General features: G+C 36.6%; 1 protein-coding gene across 1 annotated transcript in view; it reads left to right on the top strand.

Moving 5' to 3' along the window:
- The first annotated feature begins 1,640 nt into the window (after positions 1–1,640).
- LOC111580827 (xenotropic and polytropic retrovirus receptor 1 homolog) overlaps positions 1,641–16,408 on the top strand; it is a 63,229-nt gene continuing 48,461 nt past the window's right edge. Inside the window, exon 1 of the mRNA XM_023288740.3 lies at positions 1,641–2,074. Within this exon, the coding sequence (XP_023144508.1) occupies positions 2,006–2,074 (69 nt within the window). The 5' untranslated portion in view covers positions 1,641–2,005. The remainder of the gene's footprint in view (positions 2,075–16,408) is intronic.

Raw genomic sequence — 16,408 nt, 5'->3', positions numbered from 1 at the left:
TAGAACTTCACTAGATTTTGATTGCAGTGAACGGAAAAATCTGTAAAATAACAATTAAAAAATCTTTATTGTTTTATAGTCTTTAACAAATTTAAAATGTCACCAAATATCTGTAACATAATAGTGTTTTTGTTAAATTTAAATGCAGTTAATCAATATTTAGTGCTATGCTGTTCTCCCAGATCATGGTTCAATGAGGATAATTCACTCATTTTTTATTTTAAAAATGCATGTTAAAACTTTTTAAAATGTACATTGGAATGACGTACTCATAAAAGTTGTGGTTTATATTTTGAATTTTTTTCTTGCAGAGTCAGTAACTTATTTTAAATAACTTTTCAAAACCTACTTGCTTTTATGTGAGGTTTTCTTTTAGCTTTAATTAGTTTTAATGTTCTATTCTGTACTATGTCCTGTTTATTTTAGATCTTTTCTCTGGTTTTATTTTAATTTTAGCTGCCTGGTTCTTTGTTCTGATGTCTCAAAGTTATTATCATTTTTAAAAATTCTGCTATTATTTTTAAAATTTCTAACTTTAACTCTCAGTCTTATTCTTTGATTTTAAAAACTGACAAGTTCCTTTGTTTGTTATGATTGCTAATCTAGTTAATTATTCATTTAATTTATTATCATTTTAACCATTTATTATAACCGACTGCTCTGACTTGTCTCCTATATCTTCTTTGATTGTCTGTGTTGCTTGTTTTTAACTGTAAAGCTCTTTGTGAACACTGTTCTTAAGGCTGCTATATAAATAAAGTTATTATTATTATTGTAGAAATTAATAGGACATGCCTCTTCTGTTTGGCGTGGGTTTGAAAATTGATATGTTGATTACACTTATTAAGTTTCACACCAAAACATACTTTCAACATTTTTTTATTTTTTTTTTTGTTTTTACTATAAAATGTGTCCATTTGACCAAAACACAATAGGAGGGTTTATTTAACCCTGTAAAACCCAAACACAGGAAAAAATGAGCAAATATAATATAGAAACAATAAAGAATAAGTAATATATATGTCACACACATACATGCATACATATAATATATGTATGTTACATATATATTTTTTAATATGTATATCTATATCTATCTATCTATCTATCTATCTATCTATCTATCTATCTATCTATCTATCTATCTATCTATCTATCTATCTATCTATCTATCTATATACACATATACACACACACACACATATATATATACACATATATATACATAAATTTATATATATGTGTATATATATATATTTATATATATATGTATATATATGTATGTATGTATGTATGTATGTATGTATGTATGTATGTATGTATGTATGTATGTATATATATATATATATATATATATATATATATATATATATATATATATATATATATATATATATATAAAAATAAAATATATATATATATAAACAAATAAAAATTAATAATGTTGTATGTATTTGTGCAGCAGTGGGTCTTCCAGGATGAGCTCCAGTCCTGAACCTGTGACTACTATCTACTATTACAGTCACCTCGTTGCCTCCCCAGAGCGTTTAAACCGTCCAGTGAGGTTCCCGGCCGGGCAGAGTCACACCTGGTTCCACCCCCAGCAGACCCGGCCAGTGGCGATATTTTCCACCGCCCCTGAAGGCAGCAGCAGACGGGAGGTGGAGGATGAAGGTTGGAGAACCAGAGCAGCTAACGCAAACACTCAGCCTGTTTTCTGCTAAACAGACGCTGCTTGAGTGGCTTTGGCGCTGCACAGTAAACCCAATCTGGCCGTTTTCTTCCGGCTAAAGATGTGACTTTCGTCGGGTGTGTGTGAAACGGCAGAATGTGCCGGTAGCTAGCTCGGTTACCGTGAAGACAGAAAGGACATCTGGGTGTCTTTGAGCCTAATCTTCGGATGAGAGTTTCGGTGAACGGCTAAACCCCCCATGTTCGGTCGAACCGCTCCGGTTCCGGTTCAGTAACAGCAGAAGAGGAGAGAATAAACCACCGAGGTGTCAAAATGAAATTCACGGAGCATCTGTCGGCTCACATCACCCCGGAGTGGAGGAAGCAGTACATCCAGTATGAGGTGAGTTAGCTCCAGGTTAACCTGCTAACCAGTAGCTAGCTGCTGGCTAACCGGACCGGGTTAGGGGTATTTCATGTCAGCAGGGTCGGTAGGACAGGGCTGACTGTCGGTAGGACAGGGCTGAATGTCTCCTACCGTCCTGTCCTTCTATCGGCAGAACAGATGAGCTGCTTCGGTCTAAATGAATGCTAACCAGCCGCTGTTAGCTAGCGACAGGACTAGCTGGGCTGAGTTTAGCTGCTCTGCAGGTTCCAGTTAGTCTATATAATACATATATAGTGTAATACAGGTTCCAGTGAGTCTATATAATACATATATAGTATAATACAGGTTCCAGTGAGTCTATATAGTACATATATAGTCTAATACAGGTTCCAGTGAGTCTATATAGTACATATATAGTATAATACAGGTTACAGTGAGTCTATATAACCCATATATAGTATAATACAGGTTCCAGTGAGTCTGTCCTCTCTGGCTGTTCGGAATGTTCAGGAGACAAAAGGACATCTAGCTGAGTCATCATTTATAGAGCTGTTCATCTTGGTGCCCATTAACCCCCAGTGTGTCCTCAAATAGCTGCTGTAGCATCAGGGTGGACGGTCCCCATTAACCCTCAGTGTATCCTCAGATAGCTGCTGTAGCATCAGGGTGGACGGTCCCCATTAACCCTCAGTGTATCCTCAGATAGCTGCTGTAGCATCAGGGTGGACGGTCCCCATTAACCCCCAGTGTCATCAGATAGCTGCTGTAGCATCAGGGTGGACGGTCCCCATTAACCCCCAGTGTGTCCTCAGATAGCTGCTGTAGCATCAGTGTGGACGGTCCCCATTAACCCCCAGTGTCCTCAGATAGCTGCTGTAGCATCAGGGTGGACGGAGAGGTGCTGGTAGCTGCAACCTTTGGTCATTAATGCAGTCAGAGCTGTTTAAGTGTCTTTAATGGGTTGGCTGTGAACAGACTCAGAATAATTCCAAATCAACCTTTCATTTTCCTGCACTGACATTCACTTCATGCTGTCCTCATCACGGTTCTGATTGCAGTCCTACTGTGTATTTTATGCAGCAGAAACCTGAGAGAATAGCAGAACAGCAGTTCTTATATAAGTCTTAAAAAAACTGTATCTACCTTACCAGGAGTATAATATCAGGAGTATAGTACATATATAGTACAGGTGTATAATACATATATAGTAGAGTACAGAGAGGAAAATTTTCTCTGAACTCATTTGCACATCACATAGGGAAAATGCAAAAACAATTATTTTTATTGCCAGTTAAGCTGCTGATTATTTTCTCAGTTCACTGATTGGTTGCATTTATAAAACATCAAAACGGAGAAAAATGTTGATCAGTGTAAAAAGACGATGTCCTCAAATGAACCCCAAGACGTTGTGTTTACTGATACAGAAGAAAGAATCCAGAAACTATTCTCATTTAAAAAGATGAAATTGGAGAATTTTGACTTTTTCCTCTTGAAAGATTTGGTCCAGCTGATGAATCGACCAGCAAAACGGTTTAATTTATTAGTGGAGTTTGTCGTAATAGTTTATGGTGATGAAAACGGGACCGCTGAACAATATGTTTTAAATGCAGGTCACATATACATAGAGTCAGATAATTAAGCAGACTAAATAAAACCGACGACACATTGCTTTAAGAACAGCAGCACTCTGTATTCATAAACTAGACATGAGCATCATGTGATGCCATGCAGCATGAAAAAGTCTTCGAAGACAGAAGGATTCCAACATTAACTCTGTCTAAAGACAACAACCATAAGGGGAAAAATTAAAAAGACTGTTTTCAACATTTAAAAATTAAGCTTGTGCAAAAGATTCAATGTAAAATGCATCTTAGCAGAGCATTTCCTGTTTCAGTGACAGAAGTTTTGCACAAATATTGACCAGACTGTCAAAAATGAACGCTGTTTAAGGAGGTTATCAGTCACTTTGGTTTCATCGGCACCCCAGACTCTTCCTCATCATTCCTGTCATCATGTTTGTAGACCCGACTTTCACTGTTGGCTGCAGTAAATTTCTAAATACTCAGGTCACTGCATTGATTGAATCTTATTTTCGTGGTTTTCCACAGCTTTTGATTGGACAGGAGTGAGTCAGCAGAGCTTCTGAGAGTTTCTGCAGTCGACATTTGATAAATACATACAATTATTGTTTGAATAGTTGTTTGAAAATGTTCAAAAATATTCTTTGTTTCTTTTAGCTTCTTCCCAACTTCCATCACCCTAATAAACAGCTGAGCCGTTCCTCAGTATAATATACTACTATAATGTACTGCAGAATTCCAGTGGATGTGATACTGTATCATCATCTAGCAACTATCATTGCACTACTGTGTTTATTGATTCCTTCCTTCCTTGTGAATATCTGTATATATTGTGTTTGATTTATGTTTATTGCTACTACTTTTTTCCTTCTATGTTGTGTACGTACTAAAAGCTGATTCTGGGTGAAAAATCCCCTATAACAAGTTATAATCACTGCTAGTGCTCCCTTCTATCATGCTTGTTTTGTTTGCAAACACACACAACAGCATTGTCAGGATTAGAAATGATTATTGATAAATGGAATAATACTGATATGGTGCAGTACAAACCAACTAAACCACAGAGGGATGTTCATTCACTTTGATTCTAGCGACTTAGCTCGGAGGATCTCATGCAAATTTTGGCAAATTGGCCAAATTTAGGACCATACAAACTGGACATACGCGATGACAAACGTGTGAACACCATCTGTTTTTACACAATATTTAGTCAAGTGCACATGTTGGTTTGCAGAATAATCTGACACATTAGCCAAACATCTTAACGTTTTCTTCTTAAATTGTGCAAAGATTTAACTAAGTTATTGAACTAGTTTTCTGATGATTGACTGAGTGATTGAGTTCTGGAGAAAGGTTTGATTCACTAATCTGGGCATTTAACCAGCCTGGAGCTGAATCCAAATCTTCCAGTTTGAAGCGTGAAGTGTCTCTACGGTTTTGGACGATCAAGCATGGATCATTTTAATGAAGAAACTCTGCTTTTAGATGTGTGTTGGGTTAGGGTCTCTGTGGGATTCTGTAATATCAGGAATGCTTTCACACTCACATGTAAAGATAGGACATAATATATATCTATTTAATATAATATAATAAAGACATGTTGATACGTATGAGTATAAATGAGCTCTAAAGTCGTATCAGAGGTGTTATGTTGCACGTTGTTGTGGCTGGAATGCAGATATTGTGTTGCGTCCACCTCTGTACCTGTGAGGAGCAGCGTCTGCATTGTTTGGTTAATAATAATAATAATAATAATAATAATAATAATAATAATAATAATAATAATAATAGTCATCCTGGGACAGCTCAGTGTGGCTGCAGCACATTCCTTCACCAAAACCTGGCACATGATGGTAATACGATGATCTGGAATGCATTTAAAGCGATTTAGGAGAATTTACTTATTATGTTCTTTTATTTATTTAGCCTAGGGGTGTACAACATGCGGCCCGCGAGCCAAAAGCGGTCCTCCAGAGGGTCCAATCCGGCCCTCAAAGTGTAAAAATTCCAGAGAAGACATTAACTGCAGATTGTACATCAGTAAAACTATAAATTAAAAAAAAATTCTAGACCATGACAAGTTGTTTTGATCATAAAGTAAAATACTAAATTGTTTATTGTTCTTTTGTCTTTTTGCCTCATTTTTGTCATATTTTGTCTTGTTTTTGTTGTTTTTTTGTCTGACTTTTGTCATTTTGATCCTCCAGTAAATCCTCTATGGTTCAGTTCCAGATGACTAAATGTTGTTTCTTTGTCGACACTCTGTGATCTGGAAGTTGTAATGGGGAAATGATAAACTGAGGCTGAAATGTGAACCTTCCTTAAATGTGAACATTTTTGAACTAAAACAAAGGAAAAATTAGGAGTTGTGGTTATTTCCAGGCTATTATGCTGTGGTTTTACTGGTCCACTGGAGATCAGACTGGACTGAATGTGGAACCTGAACTAAGATGAGTTTGACTTTCCTGATTTAGACTATTCTTTGCTATTTCTGTGTCCTCTTAGTTAGTCTGAGCTAAAGCTACGTTTCTGGCTTGTAGTCAGAAACTATCAGTCGTCTCCTCTGCACTCCTGACACTTTGTTTTAATCCCTTGTTCCTTTTTGCAGCACGGTCACATTCAGATCACAGCCAAAGGTCTCTTCCTGCAGTCTGTTGTTCAGGAGCCTGTTTGGTGTCAACCTCACACCGGCTTTTAGAATTCACTCCACACTGCAGTAAACAGCTGTAATCACCAAAGCACACAGAGCTTCAGCTGTGGGCTTGGCTGCTGGAAATTCTTTGAAATTTGACCTTCAAGATGAGCAGGAATTAAAACGTGACGGATTCAGGAACCACATCTGTTTGTGCTTTAGCATTCACAACATCTGCACAGCTGTGGAGTTACTCTGGAGCTACACAGTTATATAGATCATGTACTTTTGAATTCAAGTTATAAGTAGGACCGCAACAACCATTTACTTTGTTTTCACTGTGCCGACGCATTTATTTGAGCATTTTGTATTCTGCATGCACACGAGGACTCATCATGTCCCGCTGTTGGCTTCATGCTGCTCTGTTAATTGACAGTTCACGGCGATAATGCATCAAGAAGCAAAGCAATGTGCCAAATAAAGCAGCAGAAAAAAGACTGCAGGATAGAAAATAGGGCTGCACAAGTGGCTGTTTAGTGTTTTCTGTGCTATATATTGTTATATAAAGAAAAAAGCACAGTGATTTTCACCAGATGACTGAAATAATTCAGCTGAAAAGACTTAATCGTTTTTAGTCTTTTTGCTGTGGAGACTTTTTTCTTACATAGTATTATACTAATTTCTGAAATAAGGCTTTGCTTTGCACTGTGTGGTTCTGCTTAAAATAGCCAAACAAATGAGTTGTGTTTCCTCGTGGAGAGGCAGAATTTCTGTTTTAGCGAAAATATTTCCATACATTTGACCATGCCTGTATCATTACGCCCAAAATGATAATCCCAATAATACTGAGATTAAAATTATCCTGTGTGTGTATATATATATATATATATATATATATATATATATATATATATATATATATATATATATATATATATATATATATATATATATATATATATATGTTGTTGGGCAGAAAGTTTTCTTTTAAAAATCTTCCAGATGGCAGCTTGGATAAAAGCCTGGTTGTGTGCAAATTGTACAACAAAGAGTTTTCTGATCACTGCAGCACTTCAAGCCGACGGTATCACCTCAATGTAAAACATGTTGCTGTTAGCACCAGAGCTAACGTTAGCTACGTGTCATGCTAATGGCTAACGGTGTAGCCATCCCATAATAGATCACTTTTCTAGACAGTGCTTGAGTTTACAGAAAGTCTTAAAATGTTGAATAAAATCGCTATAATTGCACTCAGATTTGCAGTAATCTGTGAATGTAGCAGACAGATGAAAAATGCAGATAAATAGAAATGAAACATTTTTGTGGTTTAAGTTTTTACTCCGTAGAGGCTCTGCCTCCTGGAAGAGGAATAACCTAAACAACAAAAATATCTCTTTTAATAACTTAATTATAAACTTTTTGTTTATAAAAAATTACATAAATAAAAATTGATATTCCTATTAAAAAAACATCAAAATTACACCATTTATTAGACCCAGAAAAGATGGAAACAGAATGAATCTCTGGATTTTCAACTTTGTGAAGCTCCTTGAACTACTTATGCTGATTTTATGTGCCATACAGTGGAAAAAACAACTAAATTCAGGCTTTAAGTCATCAAAATCACTTTTTTCTATATGTCCCATTTTCCTTTTTTAAAAATAAATTTTAAATTATAAACACGTATATGTCTATTCATTGATTCAACTGTCAACCACAATTTTATTTGAATCGAAAAACTTCACTTATTGTGTCAAATATTGCTATTTGACAAAACTGCAATTAATTGCAATTAATTAATTACAAAGCTTGTAATTAATTAGATTAAATTTTTAAATTGCGTCCCACCACTAATAAATATGTATAATATATAAATAGGATAAGTTTTTATTTAATTTTAAAATATTTTTTTGGTATTTTTTGAGCAAAAAAAATTTTTTTTCAATTATAGAATTATAGTTCTCTCTCTCTATATATATGCATATATATATACACACATACATAGATACATATATATATATATGCATATATATGCATATATATGTGTGTGTGTGTGTGTATATATACATATATACATACATGTATGTATGTGTATATATATATACACACACACATACATGTGTGTATATATATATATATATATATATATATATATATATATATATATATATATATATACACATGTATATGTATGTATATATATGTATATATGTATGTATATATGTGTATATATACATATATGTGTATATATTGGGGCTGCCACAAACGACGCGTCGACTAATCGCCTGAGCACGATACGTCATCAAAAGCGGAAGTGAGCGCGCAATGCAACAGAAATCACCGTCCGAGTGGAGCGCGAAACACGCATGGACATCCGCGCTGTATCGTGCATATATAGTATATGCATATATTATATATGCACAATACAGCGTGGACATCCGTGTTTACGATACAGCACGGACATCCGCGCCACATCGTGCATATACTATATATGCACGATACTGCGCGGATGTCCATGCGTGTTCCCCGCTCCACTCGGACGGTGATTTCTGTTGCATTGCGCGCTCACTTCCGCTTTTGATGACGTATCGTGCTCAGGCGATTCGTCGACGCGTCGTTTGTGGCAGCCCTAGTATATATACTAGTGGTGGGACGCGATTAAAATGTTTTTATCTAATTAATCACAATCACACTTTTGTCAAACAGCAATACTTGACACTAAGTAAAGTTTTTTTATATATATATATATATATATATATATATATATATATATATATATATATATGTATGTGTGTGTATATGTATATGTATATATATATATATACACATGTATATAATGTATATATGTATACACTCTAACTGCACTTTCACATCTTAATAAATGTTCATATTGTGCTACGTTCTTAGAAGAATATTACAGTAACAGTTATTCTTTCTTGTGACAATTGGAGTATAAACAGTAGAAGTACACGTAATTGATTGGCCAACACATCATTTGCTCCATGACGTTTTGTGTTGCTGGATTTTTTCAGGCAGAGAACACGTTATTTTGAATTTTTTAAAAACTTGTTTTTTTGCTTATTAAATAAACACATGGTACCTTTTTATCGGTAATCATCAGTTGCAGCCCAGATACATGATCAGAATAACTGTGTTTTGATTGATTATCGTACTGAGAAAGCAGTTCTGGTTCAGTAAAACACATGAGGAATGAGTGCTGTGAAAGTGAGTGGGATGAGTCGTGTTCTTCTAAGTGTTGCTCATGTCTGCTGAAGCTTCAGAGTTGGTTTCTTTCTGCTCCTGCAGCGTTTGAACACAGACCAGATGGAGTTCGTTGTTCCAGCTGTAAGTGTGGTCCTGAGCCCAGTTAGCTTTAGTCCTGTGAAAACGTTTGACCCGGGTTAGCGAGGTTTACGGATCCACGCTGACCGGCTGCTGGTGCTTGTCGTGTTTTCTCATTGCAGCTGTGTTTGGGTCAGACTCCCACCATCACGGTTCCATAAACAGCTGATGCCCTGAAACCTCTGTTTCCATGCTGGGATTTATTACAGCTCATTAGTGACATTCCAACATTGTGCAACAACTTTTCTCCTAGTTTTATCTGCAAAAATGTGTGATATTGTGACTCAGTGTGGACTAAAGGACAGACTCAGACTGTTGACTCGCTGTTTAAATGTGTGATGGAAGGAGCTTTATTTAACCTGTGGATTCTTAGTGTGACGACTAGACAGGAGCTGTGAGGATAGAAATGCAGGATGGTCATCAGTGTGACTCAGCAGACTCATTAGCTGTCTGAACGCCATGCTGGATGACTACATGACTGCTCAGAGTCTGGGATATTTTTATTTAAACTGACAGAAATACAGAAAGGTGAACTAGAAAACATAAGACCAGCAAATCACGAAGAAAAAGCAGAAGTTGTGTGTGCTGGTGGGCCCAAAATATAGAAGAATCACAGTGTTCCAGAAGCTGAAGTGAAATTTTTCATTGCATGCAACAGCTCTTCATATTTAAGAAGCTGTAATAAACATGTTTTCACATAATTGAAATAATTAATTCATAAAATATTTAAGATTAATTTTGTGTCAATCAACTAATTGATTAATTGACTAATGGACTGAGGGAGCCCTCAGCTGCCAGGATACAGAATTTGATCGAAATATTTAACCAAATTCTGGAAAATCTGCACAAATCTTCCATTAAACTGATGGATGTAAACTTACTTATTGGTAGAGATCAGATGTACCCTAACCCTGAGAGGATCTTGTTAAAACAACAAACTTTACTCATATTTTAAATTTGAATTACATGTGAGGAAATGCATAAGACTTAAATTATGATTTAGGAAAAAGAATCAAAGGTGAGCGGTAAAATGACTTAAAATAAAGTCATTTAGTCTGGATAAACCGAACTGCTGTGTTGTTGCACATTGTTGTAGAAAGGTTGAAAGAAATTCCATTTATCCTTTAGATAGATGTCATAAGAAGAACAAGACGTCAGAAACTACCTTCCAGTGTAGACAAACCCACACTGAGCTACTGACAGCTGCTTAGTTATTGCAGGAATCATTGCATGCTGAGGATAAAGATCCACATTCATCGGTTTCCACACGAGACAGATGCAAAACAGTTTTTTTTTTTTTTTAAAGAATGATTTTTATGTTGGTGGAGCAGAAATTGGTGAAATGAAATGCAACAAAGATCCACAGCTTGATCTTAAACCAAAGAGAACGACTTCATGTTCCTTGAAATGAGAAAATATTGTGATTATTTTCTTATATTCTTGTTATTAGGACAAAATTGTTAATACAGGAGATCCTGTTCCTACTGATAGATGTAAGTCGATTCTCACCGTAAGTCGGAACTCCGGCTAAAATGTAAACAAATCCGTTCCGTGCATCACGATATCGATCAGTTCTTCATACAGTCATGAATAACTACGACTTCCATGCATGTATGAATCATTTTACTAGAAGATAACAGAATATTGTAATGGACTGATATTGTTGTTGATGTTGAGGTTTCAGTGTTTATTGCTCAGTTCCAGATTTACCTAATGTCAGTGAACGTGCCATGTTTAGTTAGCTCACCTCTGATTGGCTGAGAGTCAGCAATAGAGAGAGCTGGGAACGGTGGCTAATTCTGGAGCTAAGTTATGGGGTTTTTCTAGTTATTCTGGCGATGGCTACGGCCCACACTAGTCTGTATGAAGGTTCAATAAACCAGCAGAGAACCAGATAAAGTCTCACTCATTCATCACAGAGGGTCGCTACAATATGTTGACCTGTTTTTACAACGTGACCCATGTTGGTCGGTGTTTCTCCTGTTCCCAGCGTTTTATTCTATCTAATTTCACTTCCATGGAGATGCTTTCCTTTTCTTCCAATCATCAGAAGAGTCTGACTTATACTGGGAGCCATAATGAAGGACAAAAAGTTAGTGAATGTAGCACAATCCAAGGTGGAGTACAATCAGAGAATGGAAACAAAGCCGTTTTATAGCGCTGCATGATGATCTATTCATCCGCTCTGCTCGTCAACTCGTTACACGTTACCAGTTCTGATGTAACGATGAAACGCCGTAAGTAGAGGACATCATAAACCGAGGACTTCCTGTACTGTGTTTCTGAATCGTGGCAGTGGTGCCGTGCACACAGCGTTTTTATGCCCCGGTCTGTTCTATTTTATTTATGTTCTGTTTTCTTGTTAATGTTGGCTTTTGTTCTCAACTTTTAAAATAATGCTTTAGTATAGCCAGATGTTTTCTGTGGTTAATGCGCTCTTAACACTTGACCCTTTTGTGTAGTTTTAACATTATATCAGCCACAAAACTACTCATTGACCACTTTAATTCAGGTAAACTGATGAGCTCTGGAGCAGTTATCATTTAATTTTGAGGTCTAACTTCATGGACATTCCCTTTCAGTTATAGCATGTCACTGGCAGATTTTATGTATTTATCTTTTATTTAACCAGGTTAGTCCCATTGAGATCAGAGATCTCCTGTACTGGGAGATCTGGCCCAGAGCTCAGCAGCATCATCACATTAAAAACAGTAAACAGCAGATGAAATTATCAGCATTAAAACTTTCTCACATATAACACCTAAATACAGACCAGGTAGACTGTAAGGATTTCGCCAGAACTTTAAACTCATTCAGTGGAACAACAACTAGAAGTTGAAGTTCAGATTGTAATTTATTCCAAGCATCAGGTGCAGAAAACCTAAAGGATTTCTGGCCTAGTTCAGATCGTTCTTTGGGGATGACAGACTGCATAGCATGCATAGACTGGAGATTGTGACATCTTTGTTTCCCTCTTAAAAGACAAATGGGAAGAAACGGTACCCAGAAAGGCGGATGAACAGCAGCAGAATAACTCGACTCCAGTGAACAGCAGCACCTCTTTGTGACGTCCCTTCCTTATGCTACTGGCCTAGGGTGGGGTTTTTTCTCTTATAAATAAGGTCCTACATTTTTTTTCCTTAGTCAGCACAATCCTGCAGTTGAGTAGGACGTCTGTTTGCAGTAGCAGGGTGGAAACTCCGAGCTGCTGAGTTCATGGGAAGTTAGTTTGCTGATGGTGGCTGGTTTCAGGTGGAGAGGGATGGAGAAGCTGATAACAAAATAAGGGAAATCCAACAATCATCTGTTTTTACTTGCAGTCTCAGTCCTAGTCAGCGGACATTGAGAGAAGAGCTTTAAAAACACTCACTCTTTTTCCTTACTAACGAGTATGGGATTATTTTAGAGAAAATACAAACAACTGTGGATGTTGTGACATTTCCCTCAAGGATCAATATCTTAATCAAGTTTTGCCTTATCACTGCCCTAAGCTGATCTATATTTTATCATCGTTTTGTACTCGATAGAACAGAAAGATACTGCTCTTTTGGCAGTAAATGGGGTAAATAGTTAGAATCCATGATGGGTCTGGGTTTACTTCCTACTGTGTGGTCAGTGCTGAGAAATGCGGATGTTTTGTAAACCAGTGTGTGAATTATTGTGCATTACATCAACTCATGTTGCAGGTCTGTGATTAAATATGTAATGTAACGTTCTTTTGTGTCTTAAAGGTGAAGTCTGTCTTTATGGAGACACATTACTGATATTTAGCTGCTTAAGATGTTTATTTTCTCATCATTTTCCAGCTTTACTTTCCCTCTTGCTCTTACTGCGTTTGTGTTTTTTCCTCATTTACAGTCGGGGCCCAAACAAACCCTGGATTTTTTGTTTTTCAGTGCACATATACAGTCATGGAAAAAATTATTAGACCACTCTTGTCATCAGAACCAATGGTTATGAATCAGTACTAACTCCTGTGTGGCTCATGTGACAGAAAAGAAAACATGGAATCCTAAAAGCTGTTTGTGGCAGAACAATGTCATAGCTACTGATGATTGATTATTATCAAGAAAGCCATGGAAAATGTCTGATATCAGCTCTGATATTAAACTCTTATCAGCTATTTTTGGTGTTATCATTATATTTGTACAAACTAATGCACCTTTAGTGGTACCAGACATTAAAGTGAACAAGAAACTGAAGAAATCAAAGGTGGTCTAATCATTATTTCCATGACTGTATGGCCAGCTCGTGAACTGCGAGGAGATCTTTACTGAGTTGGAGAAGAAGTAACTTTACCTAGTTTCTGCATGGCTGATGTTGACTTTAAAATCAGACAGCAGAAGCACATTTCTATCCGTACTACAATAGTAAAGCATTGGTCTGCCACACAGACGGTTGCATTTCCTCTTGAGTAGATGTCAGAAAAACATCGGGGCCTTCTGCAGATATTTTTGAAAGGCAGTGACTTTGCACTTTTCCCAGAACGTAGCAGCTGGTTCCAGATTACGCCGTAGCACCGTGCTGTTATTGCTGAGGTGTGTTAGAGTAGTGGGTGGATGTAGCACAGGCTTTCTGGAGAAATTAGGATGTCTTACTGAGTTTGGATGATGGAAGAATCTCCTCGTTCAGTCTCGCAGCATGAACAGTTGCAGTGCGAACAGTCTTCCACAGATTTTGGGCTGCACATAGTTGAGCCTCGCAGACTTTTCCAGATGATGAAGTTTATGTTACACAAATTCTCTGGACTGTTGCAGAAATATAGAAAGCACGACGTCATCCAAACTTATTCTATGTAATTTCTGTCCATCTGTAGCAATGTAAATGACGTCTGTATGTCCTGATCAGAAGACCTGACACCGTTGTCTTATCTAAGTACCAGTCGATTTTCCAGTATGAGACTGGACTGTTATCAGCCAACAACAGCAACTAAATGACAACAAGATGCATTGCTGCTTTGACCTGATTGTGTTTCTGGCTGTAGAATCTGTTGCAGATAAACATTTTTATCAGTAAATGTGCTCCTTTTAGTGGACAGGAAAAAAAGTTAGGAGACAAACCTAATAACAGAGCCAGTCAGTAAATATAAATGCATGTACTTAGTAACAGCTGACTTAGTATTCATTCTTTACGCTGCATTTCATTAGCAATTAATACTAAGTTGTTGTTAATGACTGAGTTAATTACTTTTCTTGTTTGTGGAAGAAAAACATACTGAGAAAAGGAAGGAGGAAAGGCGACAGTAAACCCTCACCCAATCGTGAAAAACAATCATAAATAGGCTGTTTAAAAGCAGTAATGACCTGGATGGTGTACGGCAGGTTAAATCTTATATCATCCAACAAAAATAAGGAAAATCCAGGTTAATGCAACTTTGAGATCAGCTGAACTTTGAACGAATGACAACAGAAAAGGTTGGGTCAGATATTGTCAAAACGCATCTATACAAGGCACAGATGTGTATTTAATCTGTTCTGCAGCCTTAAAATGGCAAATGGCAAACTTTGAGAGAGCTGTTAGAGCAGGGAGTCAATCTCATCTTACTTCAGGTTCCACATTAAAACCAGTCTGATCTCCAGTGGACCAGACCAGTATAACCACAGCATAATGACCTTCAGTTTCATCAACATTCAGCCTCAGTTTATCATTTCCACATTACAACTTCCAGATCAGAGTGTCTACAAAGGAACACAACATTTAGTCACACATAAAACACAAGCAAGACAAAAAGGAAACACAAAAGGAAACACAAAACAGAGAATAAAACAAAACACAAAATGACAAAGATAAGATAAACAACACAAGCGAGACTTAAAAGAAACACAAAACGACAAAAACATGAGATAAATGATAAAGTCAGACAAAAAAACAAGACAAAATATTACAAAAATGAGACACAAAATGACAAAAGAACAATGAACAATCTAGTATTTGACTTTATGATCCAAACAACTTGTCATGGTCTAGAAATGATTTTAAATTTATAGTTTTACTAATTTACAATCTGCTGTTAATGTCTTCTCTGGAATTTTTACACTTTGAGGACCGGATTGGACCCTCTGGAGGGCCACTTTTGGCCCACGGGCCCCATGTTGGACACCCCTGTGTTAGAGTGATACCTACCAATAATAATAACCACAGTATTGTTGTGATGAAGAAAAAAGAAAAAGAAATGCAACCTCTAAAGAAAATATCATTCTATCAAATACCAGTAAAGTCCCTCTAATACAGTGATTCTCAAATTTTTTCTGTCGGGCCCCCCTTCAGAGGACAAAAAACTTTCGTGCCCCCCCCCCAATAACTCTGTGCGTGTATATATATATATATATATGTATATATATATATATATATATATATATATATATATAAAACTGTGAAAACATGAATATGCAGGGCTGATTCCATTTTGTTGTTTTTCCCCAGTAAAGATCAGGGGTGTCAAACTCATTTTAGTCCAGGGACCACATAAACCCAATCTGATCTCCAGTGGGCCCCACCAGTAAAATCACAGCATAATAACCTATAAATAACCACAGCTCCAACTTTTCCCCTTTGTTTTAGTTCAAAAAAAGTACATTCTGAAAATGTTCACATTTAATGAACTATCTTTTTACAAAATATTATGAATCTGAAATTTCTTAAGGAAAACAAGTTCAGTTTCAACAGTAGCCTATTATGCCTCAGTTCACCATTTACACATGCATTGTAACTGCCAGATAACAGTTTATCTACAAAAACACAAAACATTCAGTCACAGGTATCTGCAACTGAACAATCTAGTATTTTACTTCATGA

The sequence above is a fragment of the Amphiprion ocellaris genome, chromosome 10, assembly GCF_022539595.1.
Source record: "Amphiprion ocellaris isolate individual 3 ecotype Okinawa chromosome 10, ASM2253959v1, whole genome shotgun sequence".
Taxonomy (NCBI): Eukaryota; Metazoa; Chordata; class Actinopteri; family Pomacentridae; genus Amphiprion; species Amphiprion ocellaris.
The sequence above is the reverse complement of the archived record's forward strand: the minus strand, read 5'-3'. Positions and strand labels throughout refer to the sequence as shown.